Below are 27,259 nucleotides of genomic sequence, written 5' to 3' on the forward strand. Positions count from 1 at the left end.
TAAAACGTCGTCTTGTATGTTTCTGATATAGTTGCCGAATAAAGAACCATTATATGCATGTATATGATTCGAGAATCTATCCAAATATAATCACCTAATTTTTTTCATTCCCCCTCCCTCCCTCCCTCCCATGCTCTTCCCTCTCTCTCTTCCTTGTCTGTCTACATACTATCCCCATCTGTCTATGCGTCTTCCTTCCTGTTTCTGTTTCTCCCAGGCCTTCTCTCTGTCTTCGTCTCTTCGTCTGTTTCTTACCGCATGTATGTATGTATGTATGTATGTATGTATGTATGTATGTATGTATGTATGTATGTATGTATGTATGTATGTGTGTGTGTATGTATGTATGTATGTATGTATGTATGTATGTGTGTGTGTGTGTGTGTGTATGTATGTATGTATGTATGTATGTATGTATGTATGTATGTATGTATGTATGTGACTCTCCATCATTGCCTCTGTCTCTACCTGTCTTTCTGACTATCTCTCTCCCTCTCTTTCTGTCTCTATCTATCTGTCTCTCCCTCTCCCTCTCCCCTCTCTCTCGGGGTTCACAACCCATTTCGTACCATATACATGTTACATATTTAGAGAGCTTCCTATGTTACTAAATACACTTGAAGCTCTAAATTCAACATATTCTCTTCTGCTGCTACAAAGTGTAAATAATAAATTTTCATTAAATACACTGTATCATATGTGTGTATACAAAGATAGGGAACTACGTGTACAGCCGTTCGTTTGTTCCGTTCAGGAACCAGTACGGTATGCAGCTAAGAATCCCTCACATCGATGAAACTGTCTACATGTAGCAAATCTGTCATATTGACGATATCTTTGGCGTTTAGACTCGTTGAAACAACACCGTCAGTGTTCATCATAATCGATACTTTGAACCTCAGATTTCATTTAATTTTCAACAAAACCTGACACTTTTTCCTTTCGTCAAATTCTTCTTCGGTTTTGACATTAATTTCTTTTTAAAGTTGTTGATGGGTGTGGAAAGTGAAACCTCCATAAATCGCCCAATTTGGAAATAATGATCTTGTAATAGCTGCAGCTCATATATACTATTTTATTAAGTAGTCCACTTCAACAGTGTATTCGCCTGAAACAAAGCAACTGTGGGGCGGACCATTCTAATTATGACTTGAAACACGATAAAACTCCTACGGATATTTTTCTTTCTTTGTAACCAGTATATATAGAGTATATATAGAGTATATATAGATATATATATATATATAACTCGGTGAGTATCAATCTGCTATAAGACAGTGCTCTATACCGCAGTGGCAGAGCGTAATAGTTTTGGTGGTGACACTTGGTAACGATGGTAACAGCTTTTTTTTTGGGGGGGGGGGCGAAGGAAGGCAAGAATAGTGTTGCTCCCCACGGGTAAGATTGACAGATGTGTAGATGTATCTACATAAGATGGCTGTTACAACAATAGATGACAAAGACTAAAAGATACACATACGAATAGCGATATAGTTAGAGAGAGAGACAGTCGCACAATCAGTCAGTCAGTCAGTCAGTCAGTCAGTCAGTCAGTCGGTCGGACGGACGGACGGACGGACGGACGGACAGACAGACAGACAGACAGACAGACAGGCAGACAGACAGACAGACAGACAGACAGACAGACAGACAGACAGACAGACAGACAGACAGACAGACAGACAGACAGACTTAGATGGTTGTCAATCCGGTAGACTTCACACTCGGACTTTATTTTACTCCCCATCAATGGCCATTTTGATGCTTATACGGCACAAACCAATACATGCTTCATTTAACAAAACAGTAGAATGGCTATAAAATATACAATGGCCATAAAATTCAACTCCAGATGCTAGGTTTCGCTGAATACAAAAAAAAGAACGGGTTGTAGTTCCAAATAGTTTCATCTTTAAAAATGAAACCATAAAATATTCCTACCGATGAAGTTGCTATATCGGTAAACGACCCCACCCTGCAATCAAAGCAAAGCATATCAATAACTGTTTGCTTGTCGTTGACTATGACAGCCAGCGCCAGCACATATTTTCTTATCCAATCCTCGTAAAAGATATATTGCTTAACAAACAGGTATACGTTGATGTCTCTGTGGTTTTAAAACATCTGGATTTCAAAAAGAACCGAAATACATTTATACCATACGATTAATAAGACCAGATTTGTTCGAAATTAAATACCGTACATATGTTATTTTTTAAAGGTTTTAGTTCTACCCGGTGTTTATTCAGTGAACACTGACTGTGGTACACGTGTTAAACTTCACCTGTCTGATCGTTCGGTTGGTAATTCACGATTTCTTTCTTTTATGATATACTTACAATATACAGGGTTTTATTAATACCCCCCCCCCCCCCGAATTCACATACACGACTGGAGAATTTCCTATTTGTAACCATGGCACAATGCAGTATGATGAACACCTAAAATAATCGGAAGGAATGTTGTATTAATACTAATTTACGAATGGGTGTCACGTGATTTCCAAGAATGGTCTCCATGGGAATAAAAGGAGTATGTACTTTAAAGTTAATTATTGTATGAACGATTTGACGTATTGATCCAATCAGTTGATAGTATTTAATAGGACTGTCTTTTATTATGTATGCAGAAAACTCTGAAAGTGAATCTTGAATACGTTTGTTTATTTGCCAATGTAGATGGTTTCAACATCTACACTATTCCATATACCCTCTACACGATTTCATAAATTCTCTATGCTATTCCATAACCCTTGGACATTTATAGACAGGGACAAACCATTACAAGGATAATACTCTGTGTGTCATATGGTTGTCAGCTGTTCACTTCAGTTTTAATCTGATGTGACATCAATACTAACACAGGTGTTGGCTTTGAAATATGTCTGTGGTCCATTTGGATGCATTCATCCATCCATCAATATGCTCTTTTTTGGATTTGACTTTGAATGCTACCACTAACAGTTCTGTAAATCTAGTAGGTGTTTGCATTTACCCTAAAAGTCACGTGTTCCACCCAGTTTATTTCAAAACTCAGATGACAGTTTGGTTTAATACTCTTCTCAACAGGTGTGGTTAGTTCAATCAGCAATTTATAGTCCATTTCAAATATGTTTTATGATTTATGGCGAAGGAGGGGGGTTTCCTTTCCATACTTGTTTTACTGTTGTTGTTGTTGTTGTTGTTGTTGTTGTTGTTGTTGACATTGTGCAAAGAAGGTCGTTGTGCATATATATTTTTGTGTGTGGATAAGTCGCTTCATCAATTTGTCCATAATAGGGTAATCAACTCAAACTATGGGGGTCTTTCACTCATTTTTTTTTAACCGTACATATATTTGTTGTTGATTTTATTACCTTTCTAAACAGTTGCAGAGTGCCTACCATGAGTATGTATCTTTGTAAATTATTTCATATTTTGATTATGGTTATTCAACTTTTAGACGCACACTCTGCTGATGACGTCACTTAAGTCACATGACACTCGTTGCAATTATTGCGGGTTGTTCTTCCCAATTCAAACCATAGAAGTGTAGTCTCGTTATACGGTGTTGAAAATCACATAAAAGGTTCATTTTATAGTCTTCTTGTGTCTCATTGCTAAAGTGATAATAAACGTGCCGTTATTTTTTTTTCAATCGTATGCATCTAAGCAAATTTTTACTGGGAAAAAAATTGAACTTATAATAAGTGATGGTACAAAATCATGATTCGTTGTTCTTTGTGGCGATTCTTATATTGAATTCTGCTATTCCATCCTAACAATCTGAGATACCATGTGTTATATTCGATTGGTTTATTTAAGGAGCCATTAACGAGCACTGCACTGACGGCATTATGTAAACGCTTCCCGTATACCCCGACTGTCGGGTTGCTACCGATATATATATATGACCCTGAATATGGCAACAGTACACTGACACTGGTCATAATTGTCGAACTATCCCGCCTAATTAATGAAATACGCATGCCGTTAAATGGAAACGCTGGAAGGCAATAATTTCCCCCCTCGTAAGTATACGGCCCTCTAAAGAGAATTGCACCAATTAAAATACTTTGAACACTTTGACATAATTTCACACTTGAAAGAAACGAGGGACAGAGTGCACAAAATGATGATTTGCTGTCATTTTATAATATTAGTAAGAAAAACTTGTAATTTCATTCGTTCATTTATTTATTCACTCAATATTTCATACTTTTGCCCTGTATTTTTACGCGTCATTAATTTAAAGAGAACTGTCACTACAAAGTAACTCATTCTTTTTTAAGAACAAAGAACATATCTTTGCCCCATCGCCCATAAAATGATACTTGAAAATTAGCATGCAATTTTCACCTTATGATGTACGATGCCATCCTATACTTCACGTCAGTTATTGAATATATAAATTGTTTTTGTATTGCAACAAATCACTATTAATACTGTTGTTATACTATCTGTTGAGGGACATGTACATTCAATAATATGTTTTATTAAGTTAGGAATAGAAACAAATTATGCATATGAATGTACATACATACATACACACATACATACATACATACATACATACATACATACATACATACATACATACATACATACATACATACATACATACATACAGTCATACATACATACATACATACATACATACATACATACATACATACATACATACATACATACATACATACATACATACATACATACATACATACATACATACACACACAACCAACAGACAGACAGACAGACAGACACACACACACACACACACACATACATACACACACACACACACACATACACACACACACACAATATCAAAGGACCATTTTACAGTAAACGATATATTGTATGTTACACTTGCCAAACACAGTTCTGGTCACTCACAAAAGCACACGTTGTTTTCGGTCTGGAATAGCATACCAAAGCTCTAACCTAAAGTGAAGTTGAAGACAATCCTACTCGAGAATATTGATGTTTTTCCTATAAATCCAGACTTGTCCAATTTATAATAGCATTACAAATTGTTCACAAGAACGTGACAACAATCTTGGAGCTTAGAAGAATTATGATTTGATTTCTTTATTAATAACGTGTGATGTATCAAAATATTTCATAATTCTCATTGAGGCCATGTCACATATGTCGCTACAGGATAACCAAAAAAAACCTACAGAAATGTACACTGTGTAATGTTTCGTTAATTTAACGGGTACCTTGTCGTTATCTATGCGATGTCTCTTTCAATCGTTACAAAGTACTTGCATATTTTAACCGTCTGTCAAGGTACCTTGATATCGGTATCGAATTGCATGAGACCGGCAAATTGGTAGAGTGTATAGAAACTCCGTCTATTCATTCAGTACGGCGTAGGTAACAGCCGGTAGGTAATGAGAACAGACTACCGTTATAAATATGCCTAAAACGTCTGTCCCTTTCTAAAGGGGGGTACCGTGATGACGAGATTGAATTTCGGGGTTTATTTTGGACGTTTTAATTCCAATGAAATCGGACCGTTCCACATTTAACGCTGCTGGCGATTTACTGTATGAAAAAAGAAACTTTGATTCAACAACGCTTGGCTTATTTATCTTTATACAAACGAATTGAAACTTAAGCACTGTAAATCGACACATTTGTATTTATATGCATCCCGTCCTATAGATTGTTGTATCCGACTTAGCTCGTTGTTATGCGTGTATTTCTCCTACTTTTTCCACCGCACAAAATTAGATTGAAGATTGAATTACGCGTCAGGTTAACAGGCATTCATACGCAACTCATTGGGATGTTACAAAACAAAAATGGAGCCGAGACCATGGTGTGTGTTCCGAATTCATTTGGGAGAACAGATCAACAGGTGTCAATAGCACTCGTCTAATTTAGAAGCTCGCGCCTTTTACCGTTGGTAATTAAAATCCACTTTACGGACTAACTTCCCAAACTGCCGTAAAAATTAGACACTGGATCGATTTTAACAAAGGCGAGATAGGTCAAAAACAATGTAGCTAACGATATTGTTTCCAACCCTAAGGCATTTCTTAATAGGATCTTAATAGGAAAACGTTTCTGGCGAGAATTTTGTAAGAACGACCTAGATCTTGGTCCGTGATTTTTTTTATCATAACCTTGAATACACATGTTTATTTATCGTATTATAACCAAAATATCGAGCCAGAAACTGGATTTTGCCTCCAGTAAGTGCGATGGCCTGGCTGTCGGTTTGGCCGTTAGGTCAGACCCAGAGCACTCTACGAAATAAAACCACCCGCTCTACAACAAATTTTTGGTTTGGATGCGTACACCAACTGCAGCCCCATGTATTTCACAGGCTTCTCTATTCCCAAAGCCAACGAAGTTTATACAAGAATTTTTTTAAACTCAATTTTAATAAAAAATATAATACATTTCGAACATTGTCGACTCGAGTTTTGTACTTCTTCAATAAGTGAGATTTCTTGCTTATGACAAAAAGTTGTTAAAAAATCTCTTGTAAATACACCCAAGCGTAACATAAATACTGGCTAAATTTTGTTTTATCTAAACCGTAAAAGTCACATGCGTAATTCGCACACTGTATGAACAACCGACTGTGGGATAAACTATGAGATATGACAAGCTTTGCCGTACGTAGCGGGCGTAAAATGGCAGGTGCCTATGTCTTGCCGTGATATGTCGACTACACACCTCAGTAGCCGGTCATTTTATAAGTCCAGTTTCAATGGTTTAAATTACTATATCGGTGATATAAAATAGCAGCTCGTTGAACGAGTATGATCAGCTAGAAATAAAAACTAACCCAAAACAAATACTCCGATATGGTTAAACCAATAACATAAGTATGTATACTTAGTGTGTTACTTGAAATGAACGGATGTTTGTCTGACAAATAAAACGATAACAATAAATACACCTACAATGTTAACGCTTTTTTTTTTACTTTTAGCAGTCAATATTGGGGTACGAATTATGTATGATGCACATTTACACAGTTATAAAACCAGAAAATCAAGGGAGGGATTTGATTTTAGAAATTTGCTGACTAGTGGTGACCAAAAAATGAAGTGTGGACATACCAGAGACCACATTCCTGTCGTGGCAGTTATTCTCGACAGAGGGCGCTCTTCACACTGTCGGGGAAGCTGGAAAGTAGGCTACTTACCCACTATATAGAGAGTAGTACACTTTACGCATACAAAGAGAAACTAGTTTACTTGACTACCTTGACCTTCTCCCACCTCGAGTACATAGCTGCGCACATCCTCGCAAATGTTATCGCCACTGGTTATATAATGTTGGAGACTTGTATTGCATTTTTATAATCATCGTAAAAGTGGAACAAGCGAAGTGAAAGTTAGTTCACTGTACGTGATACTGGTTTACTACAACTTGTTCTTGAAAAAACGTGGACTTTTTTTAAAATTTCGACAGTTGACATCAACAAAGCCACTTCACCCTCTTCCTTGACGTAGACATCATTATACAAATATGGACACATGCTACAGTTAATGAATGGACAACAACAACAAGTGAATGGGAAAACACGGTTGAGTTTATTTTTGACACATGACGAAAGGGTTTGTGTATGCTAAAACTATTGGGATAAAACAGTTTAGTTTGTCAAGCCTAAACAACACACACGTGGCACTTTGCTTTCATAATCATTACAAACAATCAACTGACTTTTAATACTGTCATTTACCATGACTTCTCTCTCTATTCCGCTGAAGGTTTTTTTAAGCTGATGGCGAGATTCAAGTGATGACTTAATAAATACTTAATTTTCCTTCTCTGGATATCTTTGAAGATCTCCAACTATTTCAATGACTAAACCTCAACAGACCATTCTAAAATTCCACTGAACCACCTTATATAGAAGGTTATACTAAAACCGTAAAGTGGAGTAGTCATTGGTAAAACTTCAGCCCATGTAATCTGAATCATTCATCAATACACATGAAAATTAATATTCAATAAAACCGGTGAAGCTAGATAAAACTTTTATCAGGTGTTGCAGACTCATTTCAGTACATTTTCTGTACCCTTGGCAAACACCACTCCTGTTACAGATTCCTCTCAGTACATTGTCTGTACCCTTGGCAAACACCACCACTCCTTCATGGCGTAGTCTGACTTGATCTAAACCTGACACGACAGATATGCCATTACTTGACTATTCAGCTGACACACAAGTCTGAACGTAGATGTTGACACAGGAGTCTTTATTTCTGTAAAAATGCTACAATATCTTTACAAATGAAGTACAATCCACTACACAAAAAGAGAAAAGGGCAGTGGAATTACTACCAATATCACATCCATTCCAAACTAAGATCTTTATATGCAATACTATCGATTTTTTTTTGTCATTATTTTTTACGTCTTGTTTACATGGGCCTCAAGCCTGATTCAAACAATAAATAATAACAATAACAATAATACACATTTGGTTATTTCTAAGACTTCGTTTTGACAATGTTGAACTTATAAAGTATAGATTATTACAGTGACTGCTAAATGTTTGATTTTGAATTCAGTATAAAAGTAGATGATAACAATGTGGATGCTTTGATCCTATGCTCTCACAAAGGCTGCAATTGATTGTATTTGTTATAGGAATACAGATGGGAATTGAGGATGTTATATAGTGCCACTGTGCCAATATAGGTCTGTACCAGGAGTTGTACAGCACTATGAGCAAAGATAATGTATTGTAGAGAGAATTTATGAATGTGTATTATGTGAACGGTTTTTGATATGGTGGGGTTGTACGCAGTAGTATGTATATGTACGTATGTAATATATGTACATGTACCATAGTTTCAAACACCCCCCCACCCCCCCTTATTGAATTATGTAGACTTTGGACTATTGTTAAGTTAAGGATTATGTAAAGGTTTGACCCCCCCCCCCCCCCCTTCATACTTGTACGACTTTTGACCCCATACTTTGGAAATCGTAGTGTAGTTTCAAAGTTGATGATTTTCAAATTTGTAATTTTTCAAGAGATTTTGACTTCTGTTTTCTTGCTAAATGTAGACATCTCACCTAATTTCTAGCTGTAGACTTTTCATCCTAGGTTTTGAAACCTTTGTAGAATTTGTGTCCGTAATTTGAATCCACTAGGGCACACCTGTACATATTTTCACACAAAAAAATTCACATCCATTTCTGGTCCAAGTTACCAGTCTATAGTATTCCCCTGGCATGCATAAGATCATTATGAGCATTCATCAAGCGTGGCGAAAATTCACATCCAATTCTGATCACAAGCACATCATGAAGTCTTAAGATATAGGCCTTCAAGAAATGCATAGCTTTGGATAAGCATAACACATTTGTTGTCAAAAAAACTGGTGAATTTATGTCCAGCCTGAATACATATTTACCTTTAAAGAGAACACTTAACACTATTTCAGCCTAAAGGAGAGATAGAGTTACTTGTCAACCCACTGAATAATGTCTTTATTTTCATTCCGTAGGCTTGAATAGGAAAATGTTGAGAAAATTTTGTTTTTTTTATGATCAGATAAAATTGAGTATTAAGAGAGTGGCCATCTGTACTCCTATAACAAACTGAAGTGTAAACATTTAGATTACTTCCATGGATAAATCAACTTATCATTCCGCTTCCAGCATAAGCTCATAAATTACCGACTGTTTTATGGCTGAAGCCCGGTGTCATTCACAGGTTTTGAAATCTCTTTGACAAAACACGAATGAGAAGTCATCAAAATCAGCAGTTATTTCCTAGTAAGACAAACATAAAGGGGAGGTATTCTTTTCAAATGTGCAAATTGGAGACTGTTATGCAAATATATGTAAATCAGTCATCTGATTGGCTAAATGGTAGGATCATAATCGTCTTGCTTTCCGAGGCCGACAGCCGTTGTCTGGAACCGGTGTGTTGTCTGTTATAGATACAATGTCAAGTCCACCCATCTGAAGTCCTTTTATAGATGACTGTCAAATGAAGAGAATAAACAAATAAAAAATTCATGGAAATGTCATACTGGAATAGAAGAATTTCACTTGGAAAATGAATATGGAAATTACGAAATTATGGAAATTTTTTGGTATAAATAATATACAAATCATAAAACATTACAGATATGCAAATTTACATAAGATTTTACAAATATGCAAATTACAATAAGACATGAATATGCAAATTAGTATAAGATATTACAAATATGCAAATTACCACACTATATTACAACTATGCAAAATAGCATACAATATTAATATGCAAATTTGTATACGATATTACAAATATGCAAATTATCACCCACTTTTATGTGTGACTATTACAAGGCATGAAATATTCATGGGAAATGATTTATCCTGCAAATGTTACGACTATGAGAAAAACCGCAAACCAAAACTTTCTTCCAGTCTGCATGCGAACTCCAACGAGTTCAACTTCACAATGGTAAGAATGAGAACATAGAGTAGATTACAATTTAGCAAAAAAAAATCATTATTGTGGAAAATTGTCCTGAGAGAAGCTGATACACCTACATCTGTTGATAATCAGCAAATTAAATGAAACAAGAGTAGCAAAAGTTATCACAATATCAAACAGGTTTAATAGTGCTGAATGGATTGATAACACTTGCAAGCCATATTGATAACATTTTTTGTGATAATATTGTCACAAGAAATTTATCACTCCAAGTGGAAATAAATTGAACATGAAGATAAACTAAGGTAGTAAGTGAGAAGAACGTGTATCATAGGATGTCATCACCTTGGGTTTAAAATTTGACTCCACGTGTTTATTTGTTATATTTTAGAGATTAAGATTGGGTTTTATGTTAACAGGATTGAAGAATGCAACACAAATTTGTTCACGTTATTTGAGTATTTGGTAGTGACAGGGTGGTTTGTCACTGTAGTTGGAGTGGCGGTCTGGTAGTGACAGGGTGGGTTGTCACTGTAGTTGGAGTGGCGGAATGGTAGTGACGGGGTGGTTTGTCACTGTAGTTGGAGTGGCGGTCTGGTAATGACAAGGTTGTTTGTCACTGTAGTTGGAGTGGCGGAATGGTAGTGACGGGGTGGTTTGTCACTGTAGTTGGAGTGGCGGTCTGGTAGTGACAGGGTGGGTTGTCACTGTAGTTGGAGTGGCGGTCTGGTAGTGATGGGGTAGTTTGTCACTGTAGTTGGAGTGGCAGTATGGTAGTGACAGAGTGGTTTGTCACTGTAGTTGGAGTGGCAGTATGGGTAGTGACAGGGTGGTTTGTCACTGTAGTTGGAGTGGCGGTCTGGTAGTGACAGGGTTGTTTGTCACTGTAGTTGGAGTGGCGGTCTGGTAGTGACAGGGTGGGTTGTCACTGTAGTTGGAGTGGCGGTCTGGTAGTGACAGGGTGGGTTGTCACTGTAGTTGGCGTGGCGGTCTGGTAGTGACGGGGTGGTTTGTCACTGTATTTGGAGTGGCAGTCGGGGCTCAGTGGCTGTAATTGTATATTTGTGACAGAAAGAGTGACAGTGGTATTGGTTGGGGTGCTAGATATGTGGGTGATGACAATAGTTGCAACAGAAGGAGTGACAACAGTGGTGGCAGCAGGGTGTTGATCTGTGGATAACAATAGTGACATGGGTGACAATGTCAGTTGTTGGGAAGTAGGTACATGGTGATTACAATTGTATTGAATAAAGGCAGTGGGGCAGTGACAGATTGGTAGGAAGATATTTAGGGTGGTTTACACTGTGACAATAATAATCTGATGACATAGTAGATGTGAGTACAGGAGTGACAGTGGTGACAATGGTGATGGCATGGTAGCTGTGAGTAATGGGGTGACAGTAGTGGCAATAGTGATGACAAGGTAGTTATAATCTAAGTGTTAAAGGAAACCTACCTGTCTCCCTGGACCAATACCTTTCACCATAACCCTTACAGTATTCACACCTTTATCAACGGCTTTCTGGTGATAACAGCAAAAAAAAATATTATTAGACACAACATCACAATAAAATAATCTTTATTTATACTGGATAGTTCTTTAAGTATATAAACACTTGTCTCCCAAGAAGTCCAGAGAGGGCCATCCCTCCTGGGTTCAGTGTTAATGCAGGAGGAAATCGGAGTACCCGGTAAAAAACCTGCGTTGTTTGGTAGAGTCAAACTGAACAACACTCTTTTGACTTACAGCTTAGTAAATTTAATCAAACCCTGAATGGGTTTCAACCCCAGCCACAGTGGTTAGAGGCAAGTGGTTTAACCACTCAGCCATCGGTAACCCCTTATCGATATGATAACATATACTTCTGACTGGATTTCACCATAACAAACATCACCTTGACTGTCTGTGAAATTCAAACATTTCAAAGTTTCCTTCACACTTTCTGTGAATTCATTTTACATGTGAATTCTGATCGAATATTCCTACTGCCAAAATATGGATTTTGCACTATTAGTCTCAAACCAGGCAAAGCAAGTGATATACACAAAATGCACATATGGCCTATAAGAATTTCAATTTAAACATATAGTATACTAAGCTTATGATGTAAATGTTTGTTTTGAAATTAGGGATGTGGTCTGTAACGTTTGCATAAAAACACAGACCATTCTTAGAACCCTACCACACAATGTGTCGTGATGAGAATCTGTTTTCAATATTTGGACATTTGAGCGTCAGTTTTTGACAGGTAAATTTATTGCAGATTAAAGTATAAATACATTCTTTGCCACAATGCCCTTTGTATAATCAGCTTTAGCAGGTCAACTAACAGTATGGTACATGTTGGGTTCCAAATTCAACTTTAAGTTGACATTAGTTTGGGATGTGCAGGTGTGGGGTAAAGCCACCGATTTTCACAATACAGACACTTTTTATGTTGCAGAAAACCTATAAATTACAGCTTACAAAATTGTCATCAACAGGAGTTGCACTAAAGTCTTTGTATAGTTTCCGTAGTTACCGACAGCGTTAATTCATCATGTTTTTTTCCCAAAGAAAGTTGACCTTGAGAGGATTGTTTGGTTACAGAAAGAGTTGCGTGTCTCCCCCCCCCCCCCCATTGCAATGTTATAACTCTGTCCCCCCAAAAAGGGTTTGACAGGATGTGTTAATTGCTGACGAACATCAAAACCAATAAAATGATGATTTACAATCTAATTATTAATATATTAAAAACACACTGAGGGAGAAAAATTACAGCAAGCTCTGAGCACTCTGTCATCCAGGCATCACTTGAAATAGTGAAAATTGCCAACATTCCATACAGGATCACGTCATCTATTTTCATCAGACACACACACAGAGCAAAATATGACACGGTATGAAAATACAAGCTGATCTACTACCCTATAAATCATGACACAGTGAGAATGGTATGCTATTATGAATGGCTCTGTGACCTTAAAGCGTGTGAAATATACGCATACTTCATGACAGTCTTAACAATGGGCCGGGTGAAATTTACATGCAGGTGGGGGAGACAGCCTGGCGCCGTAATGGCACATCCATAGCACATAAACAATGGTGATGAATATGCAACAGTACTTTCAATGACAGCTTATACTGCTAATAGTTCCTGACAACCTGACCTGAGATGTGTCTCTGCACTGTCAGCAATCTATCACTCTATGTACACAAAAAGGCCCCACTTAATTTATTACATTTCTGACTGGAACAATTGATCTCCCAAAAAATGATCGACGTCAGCTTGAAACTGATTCATAAAACTTTGTAATAATGGTGATAACTACTACTTCATCATACCAATTATCTTTTCGGACGATCGTTTTTTATATGTTGGATTTGCTATACTGTCTGTGACTTCACAGCAACATGTTCCTCTAAAGCTTTTAATATCACACAAAATGTTACTCCTCTCTGATATGCAGTTGGTCACTGTAGGTTGCAAAATGTACCAGTTTGTTCAGAAATAAAGCATAGAAATTAAACTCGACAGCAGACTTCAGAGTACTTTGACCTTTCAACAAGTTTTGTGTATCTTGGGTCTTTACGTTAATTAAGGAATCATTTGCAATAGTCTTAGATCTAGAATGATGAATATTAGTAGACCAACATATTCTGTGGTTTCCACTCCCCCCCCCCTCTCCCCTCCACCCTCAGCTTAACCAATTATATGCCCATAGCCAATACTTCAACTTTTTCATCCTACAGGAAAAAATACCCATTTATCCATTCAATATATCATTTTTAAAATTTCCCTTAAAAAAATATTTTTCTAGATTTCTGACATAAAGGCTACATAGTTTTCAAAAATGAATTTTTCAAAACAAAAATGTTTTTAAAAATTTGCCAAAATAATAAATAATTTGGTATGAACATCAAATTGCATATGTGTCTGCTAGTTTCTGACTACACTACTCTTAGAAGGGTCAGGTTAGACAATAATTTTTAGGTGAGAAAAATATTTGGTTGGTTGGTTAGTTATGCTAATCAAGTAACATATTTGAAACAATAATAATACTGCCTTATTATTCTCATGTTATTCCCCGCCCACCTCCCAAAAAAAAGGTTCCGCCCATGATGCATGACTTGCCCCTGTAACCTTGACATTTCAAAATGCATAATTTTCAACGTATACATTGTACCTCCTTTTATACTAATTACAGTTTATTTTTAATCTCTTTTCACACCTACCATTTGCTTTACTGATAAATTTACTTTAAACTGACCTATTTTCCCTACTATCATAAATCTTCCTTTTTATTGGGTGAGTCAGCCCGGTTAGACAATGTAAATCTATGCTAATTAACATCAATATTTAATCACCATAGAAAAATAGCCAGCAGCAGCGTGTAGGTACCTCTCAATGGCAACAAAATGCAGCAAAACAGATTTGCCTACTTTTTTTTTCTGATCGAGAAAAAGACAAATTGCGATTTTGTTTCTTGTAATGAGAAAATATACTAGATTAACTGACAATAAGTATGAGCGAAGCAGACAGTAACATTTAACTTTTTAAATAATAGAACTTGTCAACAGCGTTATTGACAGGGTTCGTGGTAACATACTTCTTACCCACAATATGGTAGCAATTTGGAAGCTAACATTTCATCATGAAGCTATTTTGTCACAATTTTAGTAGAATGCGGAAAAATTTGATAATAAATGCTATTTTCTGCTAATGAGATAATGTGAATTTTCTGATCAGGATTAAAAATAACTTTTATAATTTCTTCATTTAGATTTTTTTAAAAACTTACCACTATCATCAATATTTTGAGATTTTAAATTTGCCACTTCAGACAATTCAAATTGCAAAACATTAAAAGCCACCATTATATTCCTCGCTCTTCATGGAAGAGACCAATTTCACCTGAAAATCAAATTTTCAGGGAATTTCTGAAAATTTTGCCTAATGTTCTCACATGGCAGCTTGTTAGTGTTCCTTTTCGAAATTATTTTTAAAAATTTGAAGTTCATCGTCTAAGTTCAAAGATTCTGACAATCTTTGAACTCCTCATAGAATTAACACAATATTTGACGACCATATTGGCTTTATTTTCGATATCATTTTGACCTATATTTGAAAATTTAGAACGACCCATATTTTTTTTTCACTTGATTTAACTGAAAATGGTTTGAATTTCTGGAACAAAGTAACCACAAAAGTATAAGATTTTTTTATTTCTGAGGTCCAAACTTTCTTTAAGGATGCTAAACATAGGTATAATAATGGTATTATTTTTAAGCACTTTCCCACTGTGTGTTCAAAACACTTTACAATTAATAACCTGGTACTGACCTATATAGTACAATAGTCCTTCATAAATTATACTTCCCTAATTCCCTTGGGAGCATACAATGCATTGTATTAATAATAATAATAATAATCTTTCTTTACACTGGATAGTTATTTAAATATATAAACACTTCTCTCTCAAGAAGTCCAGTGAGGGCTATCCCTCATGGGTTCAGTGTTAATGTAGGAGGAAACCGTTGTTTGGTAGAGTCAAACTGAATGACACTCTTCTTACTTACAGCGTAGTTAATTAAATAAACCCTGAATGGGTTCGAACCCCAACCACAGTAGTAAGAGGCAAGTAGTTTAACCACTCGGCCACCGACAACCCTCTATTAGCACAGGATGAAAGCATTCACATTGCAACCTCTATCCTACCAGGTACCCAACAATACAGCTGGGTTTGACTGGTTCAAATCTTGCCCAAGGACTTTAGCCATTCAGCAATTAATGGCAGCAGCGAGGCTAGAATCCACAACCAGTGACCTGCAGATCCAAGACAAACCCCTTTAACCATTTGACTATCTTGACTCTACTATCATGAATCTATCTATCATGAAGTTCTCTTTCTTCATGCAAGGGTTCTTGTACTGTTAAACACATAGGATTTTGAAATGTCAACAACTATTTCACCAGTTTCACCTTCCATGTTACCAGGTTCTAACACATTTGTGTCAAAACCCACCTATATCAACAACTATTTCACCACTTTTACCCTCTCTGTTACCAGGTTCTAACACATTGCATCAAAACCCACCTGGGTAGTGAAACAAAAATGTAGGAGTGGTTAATGGCATCTTAATCTCGTAATTGGTGTCAACATTACAGTTCGTTTCTTCCTGGATATAACACAAGTTGAAAACACCTCTCATTAAATGTGTCTACGTTTCTCTCTGTTTACTTAAATCACCATGAAGTCAGTAATGAAGGCTTTTTTAAAAGCTTTTTACAACCCTAGTTACAGAGAGATGGACATCTGGTCAACTTTGTCAAATTTTCTGTACGATGATTAAAGGGTTATGTGCCAAGTCATACATTATTTGGGGTAATTTGTGTTACATATTAAACTGTACTTGTCCTACATTTGCACTTTACCAAAGCTTACTAAACCATCATTTGCTATCGGCAGAACTCTAACCTAGTAGTCAGGCATACTATAAAAATCATTTGATGACATAATTTATTATATAGAATTGTATAAAAATAAAAATAAAAATAAAAATAATATATATATATATATATATAAACACCAGAAGATGTTTTTTAATGTGATTGAAGTAATGCTGAGACATTAACATTATACTTTGAAAAGTTGATCTGTTTAATTAATTGTATGCCAGTATCTTTTGGTAACCACTAAGGAATAAACTTTGAGAATTCTGCTTGTGTCACACAGACAGACAGACAGACAGACAGACAGACAGACAGACAGACAGACAGACAGACAGACAGACAGACAGACAGACAGACAGACAGACAGGCAGACAGACACAGACAGACAGACAGACAGACAGACACAGACAGACACACAGACTGACACAGACAGACACAGACTGACAGATAGACAGACAGACAAACAGACACACACAGACAGACACAGACACACAGACAGACACACATATAGACACACATATAGACACAGACACAGACACATGTGTCTATCATTGTACTCATGCATGCACTTACCTTCCCCTAAAAAACAACACACACACACACACACACACACACACACACACACACACACACACACACACACACACACACACACACACACATACACACACACACTGGGGTACTTCACTGGGGTACCATATTGTTGAATGCTAACAGGAAAGGTTCAGTTTGCAGTGTAGAGTTGCTTACACTTATGTATACACTCACTACTAGCTACCCAACAGAGGACTTTCAAATTAATGTGCAACTGACTTGACATTCAAGATTTCATTGACACAGATAGCACTCAAACTAACTGAGCATATGACATAATAGTCCATACATTTAACACTTAGCTACTCTCATAAGTGGCTGTTACTTTGCTCAAAATAAATCATCGTTAGACATGACACCTCTGAGTGCGTAATTAAATAAAGCTGTTTCATCTGTGTTTAGACATTTCAGTGAAGTTTAGACTCTGTGCAAACTATTTCAAATGAACTATTTCTGTTCACCTGTCACTAGTGCTATAATATCAAGTTATTTTTCAAACTCTACTTTAATTCTTGAAAAATTTGGCAGATAAGGCCTGCTATCAAAAACACAAAACAAAATGAAAGATAGTCGACTACAATATAATAATATTTCTTTGACAAAATATCACTATTTTTTTGAAACTACATCATATTTGGTTTGATTTGTAACTGTATGTATGAAATAGTTGGTTGGAAAATTTTCATTCAACTTCTTTCAGACACTTTCCACCCAAACATCCTTCTTCATTTCAATGAGTACATCATCAAAAAACCTGGCCTGGAGAGCGCCCTCACAGTTGAAACTTCAAATTCACCTTTTGTGATGCCATTATCAAGGTTTCTAATTCTATTTCATTTCAGTTAGTTAATGAAATATTAAAGACCGAATGTTATATTGGGGCAAATGTGTCTGGCACTCTGCACTACTTATGTCAAAACTATGTATACATCAACAAATACTCACCGTTGCTGCTGCCATAGCTGCAGTTTGAGCTGCAACTCCAGAAGATTTTTTGGAATTTTTAAATCCTACTGTTCCCTACAAAATCAAACAAAAAAGAATCAGTTAGATATTGTCAACATAAATAAACAAAACTTGACGCCATACAGGGACACTTCTTAATTTTAATTCAATAACTATGATGTACTTTTTAATTTTATTGGTGGATTTTATTCTACTTTGATCAGAAGAAATGTATTTTGATTTGATTGGATGGCATATACTTTAATTTGATTGGATAACACATACTTTAATTTGATTGGATGACATATACTTTAATTTGATTGGATGACACATTTTAATTTGATTGGATGGCATATACTTTAATGTGATTGGATGACATATACTTTAATTTGATTGGGTGAAATATACTTTAATTTGATTGGATGACATATACTTTAATTTGATTGGATGACACATACTTTAATTTGATTGGATGATATGTACTTTAATTTAATTGGATGACATATACTTTAATTTGATTGGGTGAAATATACTTTAATTTGATTGGATGACATACTTTAATTTGATTGGATGACACATACTTTAATTTGATTGGATGACATACTTTAATTTGATTGGATGGCATATACTTTAATTTGATTGGATGACATATACTTTAATTTGATTGGATGACATACTTTAATTTGATTGGATGACACATACTTTAATTTGATTGGAATGACACATACTTTAATTTGATTGGATGATATGTACTTTAATTTGATTGGCTCAAATGCTGTTTTTGTTTCTTGCTGTTCCATGATCATAAGCAAATTAAATAACAACCCAACAATCTATAAATACCAGAGTGTGTTCTCAGGGTATTTGCAATGCTTTCTGCTGCATGTCGAATGACTTTGTTTGTGAAAGTAAGATTGGAGAGAACGCTACAAGCAAATGCCTTGTGTATGACAACACTGGGACTTATGCATGATGGTGTTTTTTGTCATAGCATGTAATATTGTAAGTAGGTAGGTTCTAGGACTCTAAACCCGTACAATGTTGGGTGGGCAGGTGGGTGGGTTGGTGGGTAGGTAGGTAGGTAGGCAGGTAGGTAGGTAGATAGGTAGGCAGACATCAACCAACAGTCTCTTTACTATCAACATTTCACTGAATATCAATACTTACACATGATGTTCTCACCATACTCCTCGCTGAAAAGGAAACACAAAAGAAATAAACAAGGCACTGAAATATGGGCATAGCCACTAACATAGGTCAATTTCAGAACAATATTAGCCTCAGACAAAACAACACATGTTTGCCTACAAGTGTCTGGTTAAATCCAGTCAACTGACAAGGAACTATCATTTATAAATATTTTTTGAAGAAAAGTCAACTATTGCTTAGTGTATTGAGTTTCACCGTACCTACTTTTATCATTTTGTGTGATTATTAATGTTGTCTATTTTATTGACAAACTATAAAATCCTTCCTGTGTTAAATCAAATATTAAAATTAACAGCAGACGACACTACCTTTTCACTTAGGAAGCTGGCACCACATAATATTGTGAATATAATATTTATTACGTGTACATTAAAACTGCACTAGCTGTAACTGGAATGTTTTTTTTTTTTTTTTAAACTGTTTTGTGAGATTTCTGATCGAAAAAACAATACCCCTCTTTTAGTCACATTCTAGTTTATACTTACATTCGTTATCAGTGATATTAATGTGTGTGTTGTTGTACGTTGATTTGATATATACAATGGGAGTCTTTAGAAGTGCAACATCACCAAATCCCAATTCATCTGACACATCCCTGGCAGGGAAAAAAAAACATCAAATGCAATTAACCAGGCATTTAGATGAAGGCTGATAGCAGGAAAAACTAATTGCGCTACTCTGCAATTTCTTGCTGACTATTTTTTGCAGGAATTTATTTTAAAAACATTCTTTGTTTCAACAACTGTATATCCATTGTTAGGCAGATTCATGGACCTCTCTTGCAGGTATAACCACCTACTCTACCAGATTTACCTGCTACTTCTAAAACTAGCTGCATTTCAGGTTTAATACGCTGTATGAAAGGAAATAACGATGTACTGGTAATTAATCAGAAATCGAAGGCAATGATAAAATGAGATTGCAACAAAAATATACAGTGTATGATAAATCAGCTTTGGGGGAAGTACACCCTCAGGTTTTTGGGGTAATAGAGCTCATTTGGGAGTCATCCAAGTGTACAATTCTACCAACAGTGATCAATTAATGTCAAGATGACAAATCTCTTTTTTCTTGAGTGATTTGGATACTTAGAAAACAAAGAAATTGCCTGAGATTGAGAAAGTGACATGTTTGACTTTAAGTTGAAGTGATAAAATGGATGAGAAATTGGTATATATTTGTGTTTCAAGCCTAGTCTGTTTGCATCTGTCACCTCCCCATATAGTGAAACATTACTATGCATAAATAGTTTGATTACTTACAACTGCTGACATCGAAGCATTGATGAATTGAACCTGTTACAAACAGGAGAAGTAAACAAATGAATTGGACTAATAACACTTGACTTGGTTCAGCATGTTGGAACAGCAGAGACTTGTATTACATTTCATATCTTGATAAGAACAGTTTTATGGCCTCTTTATGTCTACATGAAATGCCCGGGGAACTGGAAATTTGTTTTTTGAATGTGAACTATAATATAAAGTGGCCATAAAACTGTTCTTACCAATACAAGTAATACAAGTTTCTGTACTTCCAACATGATGTGATAAGTGTTATTAATCCAATTCAGTTGTTTACTGTCCATGTTTGTAACAGTTTCAGTTCATCAATGCTTTGATGTTGCCTTGTTGGCAGTTGTATGTTTACTCATGATTCAAAACTAATTGCTTGTGTTTACCCATTTTGTTCACATTAACAAATCATCTCCTACATAGTACCATAACAATTTTTTTTTATAAATTTTAAAAGTTGGGGGTTTTTTTTTGCAATTAAATGAGGTACAGACACAGAATTGCTATATGCTGTTTCATGTCTTTTCAAGTAGATAAACACTGTAAGTTGTTTTGTCAAATCAGAAACCTAAAAATAAAAATTTGTTTTTCATCCATATGGCCATTTTAAAGCACAAAAATATAACTTATGCGATCTGGTATGCATGGCAAGAAGATGTGCTGTAAATATTCTTAATCAGATGTTGTTGTTGTTTATTCTGCTTGGGTTTTTTGTTGTTGTTGTTGTTGGTTTTTTGGGGGGGTTTTTTTTGGGTTTTTTTTGGGGGGGGGAATTCTGAATTTTTGAAATAAAAAATTTGATCACTTGATTCATATGAATATGTTAATATTCTGATAAAAAGTCTAGAATTTAACAAACAGTTTGGTTTTTTTTGGAGGGGGGGTAAATTCTGAATTTTTGAAATCAAACTTTGATCACTTCATTCATATTAATATATAAATATTCTGATAAAAGTCTAGCATTTAACAAACACAGTTTTACTTTTTATCAAATAAATTTTTTACTAGCAAAGTAATTTTACAGGTTTCGTATTTAGTGTTTACGTATGAATTATGGTACACTCAATTTGCTACTGCCCTAGACAATGGTAATACATTCTTTGATTCATAGATTCAGTCTGACTTAAAGCATCTATGGCCTCTAATATTGTGGGTCAGCTGATCCATGCAGCCAACTTGTACCAATCACTGATACTGTAACAATCAAAGTGTCCTCAAACTTGTGACTTGCAAGGAAAGTGTCTGCCACCTTGTAAACTGCTGGTAATACCCAAGGCTCTCTGTGCTGGGAGTGGCGGAACTTGCAGTGTGCCCTCTTAACAATAGCCAAACTTTGTTGTTGTGAGTCAAAATGATAAAAACTGGCATTTCTTGTTAGTCACCACATAGAAAGAGATAGGGGAACACCAAATTTTGGTGCGTCACTAGAAATTGTGTGCACTGGTGGTGCGTCAAATTGGCTTAGAGGACACACTGGGCAGAAGTCAAAAAGTCTGGGTAGCTGAGACTTACAAAGTTAGTAAAATCTCAATGTTGTTCCCTACATCTCATTTATCTTAGATCTTATAATTTCAAGTATGAGTACACAAATAAAATGGACTTACACTGAATCTGATACTTGACTTTCTTCTATGCTAGACTTTGGTGTACTTTGATTAACATTTGTACTTGATGTACTGGTGGTTTTAAAATGTCTATGTAGGCTGCATGATGTTTGCGGTAGCACTGCCGTTGGAATTCTGAAATTCTGCCATAGTGAAGTCCTACCTAGATGTCGACAATGTCTTTGAAAGAAACAAACTGTGAAGATATAAACAAATCCAAGAATAAGAATACAAAATATACACAATGCTGTCTATTTCATGTCAGTGTTCACTGGCTCTGTTTGATGAAAACCATACTGAAACCAATAACAAACAGCACATTCTACATTTTACGATAACAAGATCTCAATTACTTGCTACATTTTATGAAAATGTAACACATCATTTAAAAATACTCCAACTAGATGCAGACACATGGACACCACTGTTTTGGTGTCTACATTTAATGTCTGCATGGTGGCACATTAGTTTATTTCAAATGTTGCGATGTATTCATCAATGAACTGTATTCATTCAAACTTACTATCATAATTAAAGGGGAATGCCACTCCAGGGAATTAAATAGAGACAATTTCATAAAGTATAGGTTCTGGAGAGTCATTTCATGATTTCACATCACCTACAATTATTTGTAATTTCAGAGAAACGTCAAGTTGAGCATGTGCCTTTATAGGGTATCTTTGCTATTGCATCATTGGAGCCTGTAGAAATAATTTATTCATGGCTGCACACTGAATATTCATGAGAGACATTTTATATAGGCACTTTGCAGTCATGAATTTATTCCATTATGTATATGTTTTGGGGTGCACACTAAAATTCAATTGTTTGTCATGGTTTTTCACACATCATGTGTAATCCTACTATACACGATGGTTTTATACACTCTCTTGTACTTTTTTTTGTCCCACACAAAAATGGCAAAAGGATTGACACACAGCTAAATTTTGAAATGAGTATAGTATGGGGTAAGACTATGAGATCTAACTCACATTTTCAACATGATCTCACCATACTACACATTTCAAAATCTTTGTGGTGCATCGCTACTTTTGCCATTTTTGACAGGATTATGGTACTTTTAAACATTTCTAAGGTCATTTAATTAATGTTAGCGTTAAGATATGTCTGATTTTTTGGTAGGAAAGGCATAATTTAGCAGAAAAATCTACCCAACTTGTGCAATACAGATCAGCATCATGTCAGCTATTTGAGTTTGTACAGTTGGAATCATAGCATTTCTAAGTATAGAGTGCAAACCCCGGAACGATCAAAAAGCTCAAAAACAAAGAAATCAAAACTCAAAATCAAAACCAATGCAAATTGCAACTAATCTGACACTAGCTGTAATAATTGTAGCCTTGTTTTTGTTACTATTGTATACAAAACATTTTTTTTCATTTTATTTTGTTTCTCAACATTGTTTTTTTCTGTGGCGGTTTTTAAAAAAAAAAAGTTCTAGCAGAGATCAACACGGAGTGGAACTTGCTGTAGAGTTAAACTGACACATAAATCATGGATGTATCTATGCACTTACTACAAGTACTTAAACCTTTCACTGCAGTAACTTTTACTTAGCGATGTATTCTTCATTTTACATTATTTTGACAGCCTTCTTTTATTTATTTTGTTGTAAAACTTGTCAGATAAAATAAAGGAAAATGTAATCATCAAAAATACACTAAAAGGGAAAAGATGTTAAAATTATTGCGAGAAAATGATGCTAGCTATGTATTGTAACAAAAACACTAATTGTGGCCAATCTAATGCTTAAATCTAAACCTTACTCAATAATCTACAACACGAATATTCCACCTGTGTTGTCGCGCACCCCGGGGAGTATTTACATGTGCATAAATGCATCAATCATGGTATACCGCGCGTACTATGGTGATGATGTCGTTAAATGCGAGTGTCATGAGTTGAGATCGGATGTACCTTTGCATTTCAAAAATTACAAATTCTTTTGACCCTATGGTGGATGATACAATATATCCCTTATAACTTAGACATCCCTAAATAGAGAAATGACAGACGAACACATGTACGAGTGCTTCTTACCTGTGGAGGTCGCCATATTGATTTGATCACATGATAATTGACCTTTATACGGTCACCTGATTCCTAAACGCATGGCGCTGACCCACTGAGTTCATTCTCGAGGTTAGCATGACTGGCACCATTCGCGTGGAATTTTTTTTTAAGTCTCATATTCTTCAAATGTTTTGAGTTTGTTATCCACTTTTAAGAAAAATGTCCTTAACTGTTTTAATAACTTTCCCCAATATTAGTAGTCTCCCTCCCCATAGACACTTGACTTGTGTCCCGATATGTTTCTGAATGTGTTAAAAAATTGATATTGATGATATTGATGTATTTGGCCGATAATATGTGTAGGGGATAAAATAACATGGGTTCCTATGATCGCATAAGTCCACGCACTGCTTATACTCCTAATCAACGTGATCCTAGTAGTCTGACATTGGACTAATTTGATGAAAATCTCAGAGCACTGACGGGGCAGCTGTTTATTGACTATTCAATAGCTCTATCTTTTGCTTGAATATTGTCCATATATATTGTATCTTCTTGTTTGTTCTTGTTCACCGACCCTAGGAAGGAGACACTCACTGTTGAACAACAAAATCGAAAACAAACGAGGTAAATATAGTCATCAAGCCGAATTCATTAATACATCGGGTTTTTAGTCATATTGGCATTTTAATACATAATAGACAAGCAACGTTCGCTTCGTTTTTTTGCGGCTCTTTGGGACATAACCTATAATATTGTACTCCTAATGAAAACACATTCATTTCTTATGCCAAAATTATCTTATGATATGAGAGAGAGAGAGAGAGAGAGAGAGAGAGAGAGAGAGAGAGAGAGAGAGAGAGAGAGAGAGGGAGAGAGGAAAGACACTAGACAGACAGACAGACAGAGAGTTTCAAAGAGTACTATTTATTTATGAAGTGTACTATTTATATAAGAGAGTTGCTAGGTGCACAGGTGGAAAAATTATGTATGTAGTCAGCCTTTTCTAATCCACAAAAAAACACAGTATATAGCAATGTTCATAATGTATAATTGTCAATTTTCTTTTTCAATTTTCTATGAGGATCTATCACAATGTCATCATCGTGACGTCATGTAGTTATAAACACAACCTTGCCACTTATTAATTCTTACCCTCGACCGTGGCTTTTCACAGTTTGCATAGTAAAAAAACCGGCTACCTAAAATGATCACGACTGTTTCATTTTACATATACGGAAGCTAACATTCCATATGGTATATTTTTCGAAAAACCATCTGCGATATGTTTTTTTGCATCGTGATATGGAATACAGTCTAACCAGGCTCAGTTGTACGAGAGAATATTAAATTCAAGAACAGAATCTATTCAGAGTAGAGACATTTCCTTTCATTGAACGTAAAGTATTATCACGTGATGAGTTTATTTTCAGATCATGACGAACAATTGCCGGTTAGGACGTGGCGAATTCGTCAGAAACTATATATTCTAGTGTCACTCAGCACCCCGAAGGTTCGCCTTTAAAAGTGCGATATATATCTTCAGTGCACCCTTCCCAAAAATAACTCAATGACATAATTATGTAGCTCCTTTGGTGTACGTTATATTTTCTCTATGAATTAGTAATTGAGTACAAAAACAGCTCAGATTTTGTAAATCTTCGACTAGTTTTACACCACAAGTGGCTTCTCAAGAAAATACATTTCTTTCGTAGGCACTGGCCTATCTTCAAACTGTTTTAATAGCACTCCCTAATTTGTGCACGCCTATTTTCTCCCCCCTCCCCCACCATCACCACAGTAAATTCTGCTCGTTCCCTAAGGTGTTATTTCTCTATGACCCCATGCCCATAACACAGATTTAAACACCAATATATAAATGTACTGTTATCACCTAATCAAGACATAATATTTTTCTGTCAACATTTCAGTTATTACCAAAATATGAACCAGAAGGGGTCTTTGTAATAGGATGTTTTTCTTGACCACCGTTATGTCAAATATTACTAGTAATCATGAATCATTTTATGATGAATAAATAATTATGATATTTAATAATTGTAATACATATTGTAATCCCTTGTAATAATGTATACAAGTTTAAAGCTGCACTAGCTGCAATTGGAATTTTTTAAAACTGTTTTATTAGCTGTAACAACATCATACACCCTGAACAGTATTGGATCACCAATGGGTAGTGTATTTGTGTAGCTGCATGTACACAAATATGACGCAATAAATCGTCCGTACCTTAAAACATCAGCTATAATCATGATTTCAGCCTATTAGCCTAGCCTACCTATAGGTAAAATTGGTCTCTACTGGTCTCTACTTAACATGTACAATGTCTCATTAATGGTATTTTAACACTTTTCGGTGAATATATTGTTGGTTGTCCTGATAATTTACACTCCACCGAGTTGCAACTCTAGTGCAGGTTTAACCATGGGTGTATTAGTGATGGTTTAACTAACCTAGTAGTTTACTACTAGTATGCATTGGGGCAACTGAAGTCAGAAAATATCGACTCTGGATGGTTGTCTCTGATACCCAGGAAAAACATGAATATATAATAACAATCTCCTAGAGGCTATTATTATTGCTATTATTATCATTCACTGTTGCTCTGGGCGCACTTTATTAATATAGAGACATGCGAATATTGCACTGCTGGAAGTTGATGTAGGTCGCCGTCAGACTTCGGATCTGTTACCATCCTCCTTTGCGGGTAAATTCTATTTCGACATTA

General features: G+C 35.6%; 1 protein-coding gene across 1 annotated transcript; it reads right to left on the reverse strand.

Annotated features, from left to right (window-relative positions):
- Nucleotides 1-9,175: 9,175 nt before the first annotated feature.
- LOC144442998 (small ribosomal subunit protein uS11-like) lies at nucleotides 9,176-24,553 on the reverse strand. Its single transcript, XM_078132372.1, has 7 exons — nucleotides 24,538-24,553; nucleotides 22,477-22,672; nucleotides 20,063-20,172; nucleotides 19,536-19,561; nucleotides 18,369-18,443; nucleotides 11,852-11,917; nucleotides 9,176-9,953 (listed from the first exon to the last, which is right to left on the reverse strand). Exons 1-7 carry the CDS (start codon nucleotides 24,551-24,553, stop codon nucleotides 9,846-9,848), a joined length of 597 nt encoding a protein of 198 aa, XP_077988498.1. The 3' UTR covers nucleotides 9,176-9,845.
- Between the last annotated feature and the right edge of the window lie 2,706 nt (nucleotides 24,554-27,259).

Source organism: Glandiceps talaboti, chromosome 12 (genome assembly GCF_964340395.1).
Source record: "Glandiceps talaboti chromosome 12, keGlaTala1.1, whole genome shotgun sequence".
NCBI lineage: Eukaryota > Metazoa > Hemichordata > Enteropneusta > Spengelidae > Glandiceps > Glandiceps talaboti.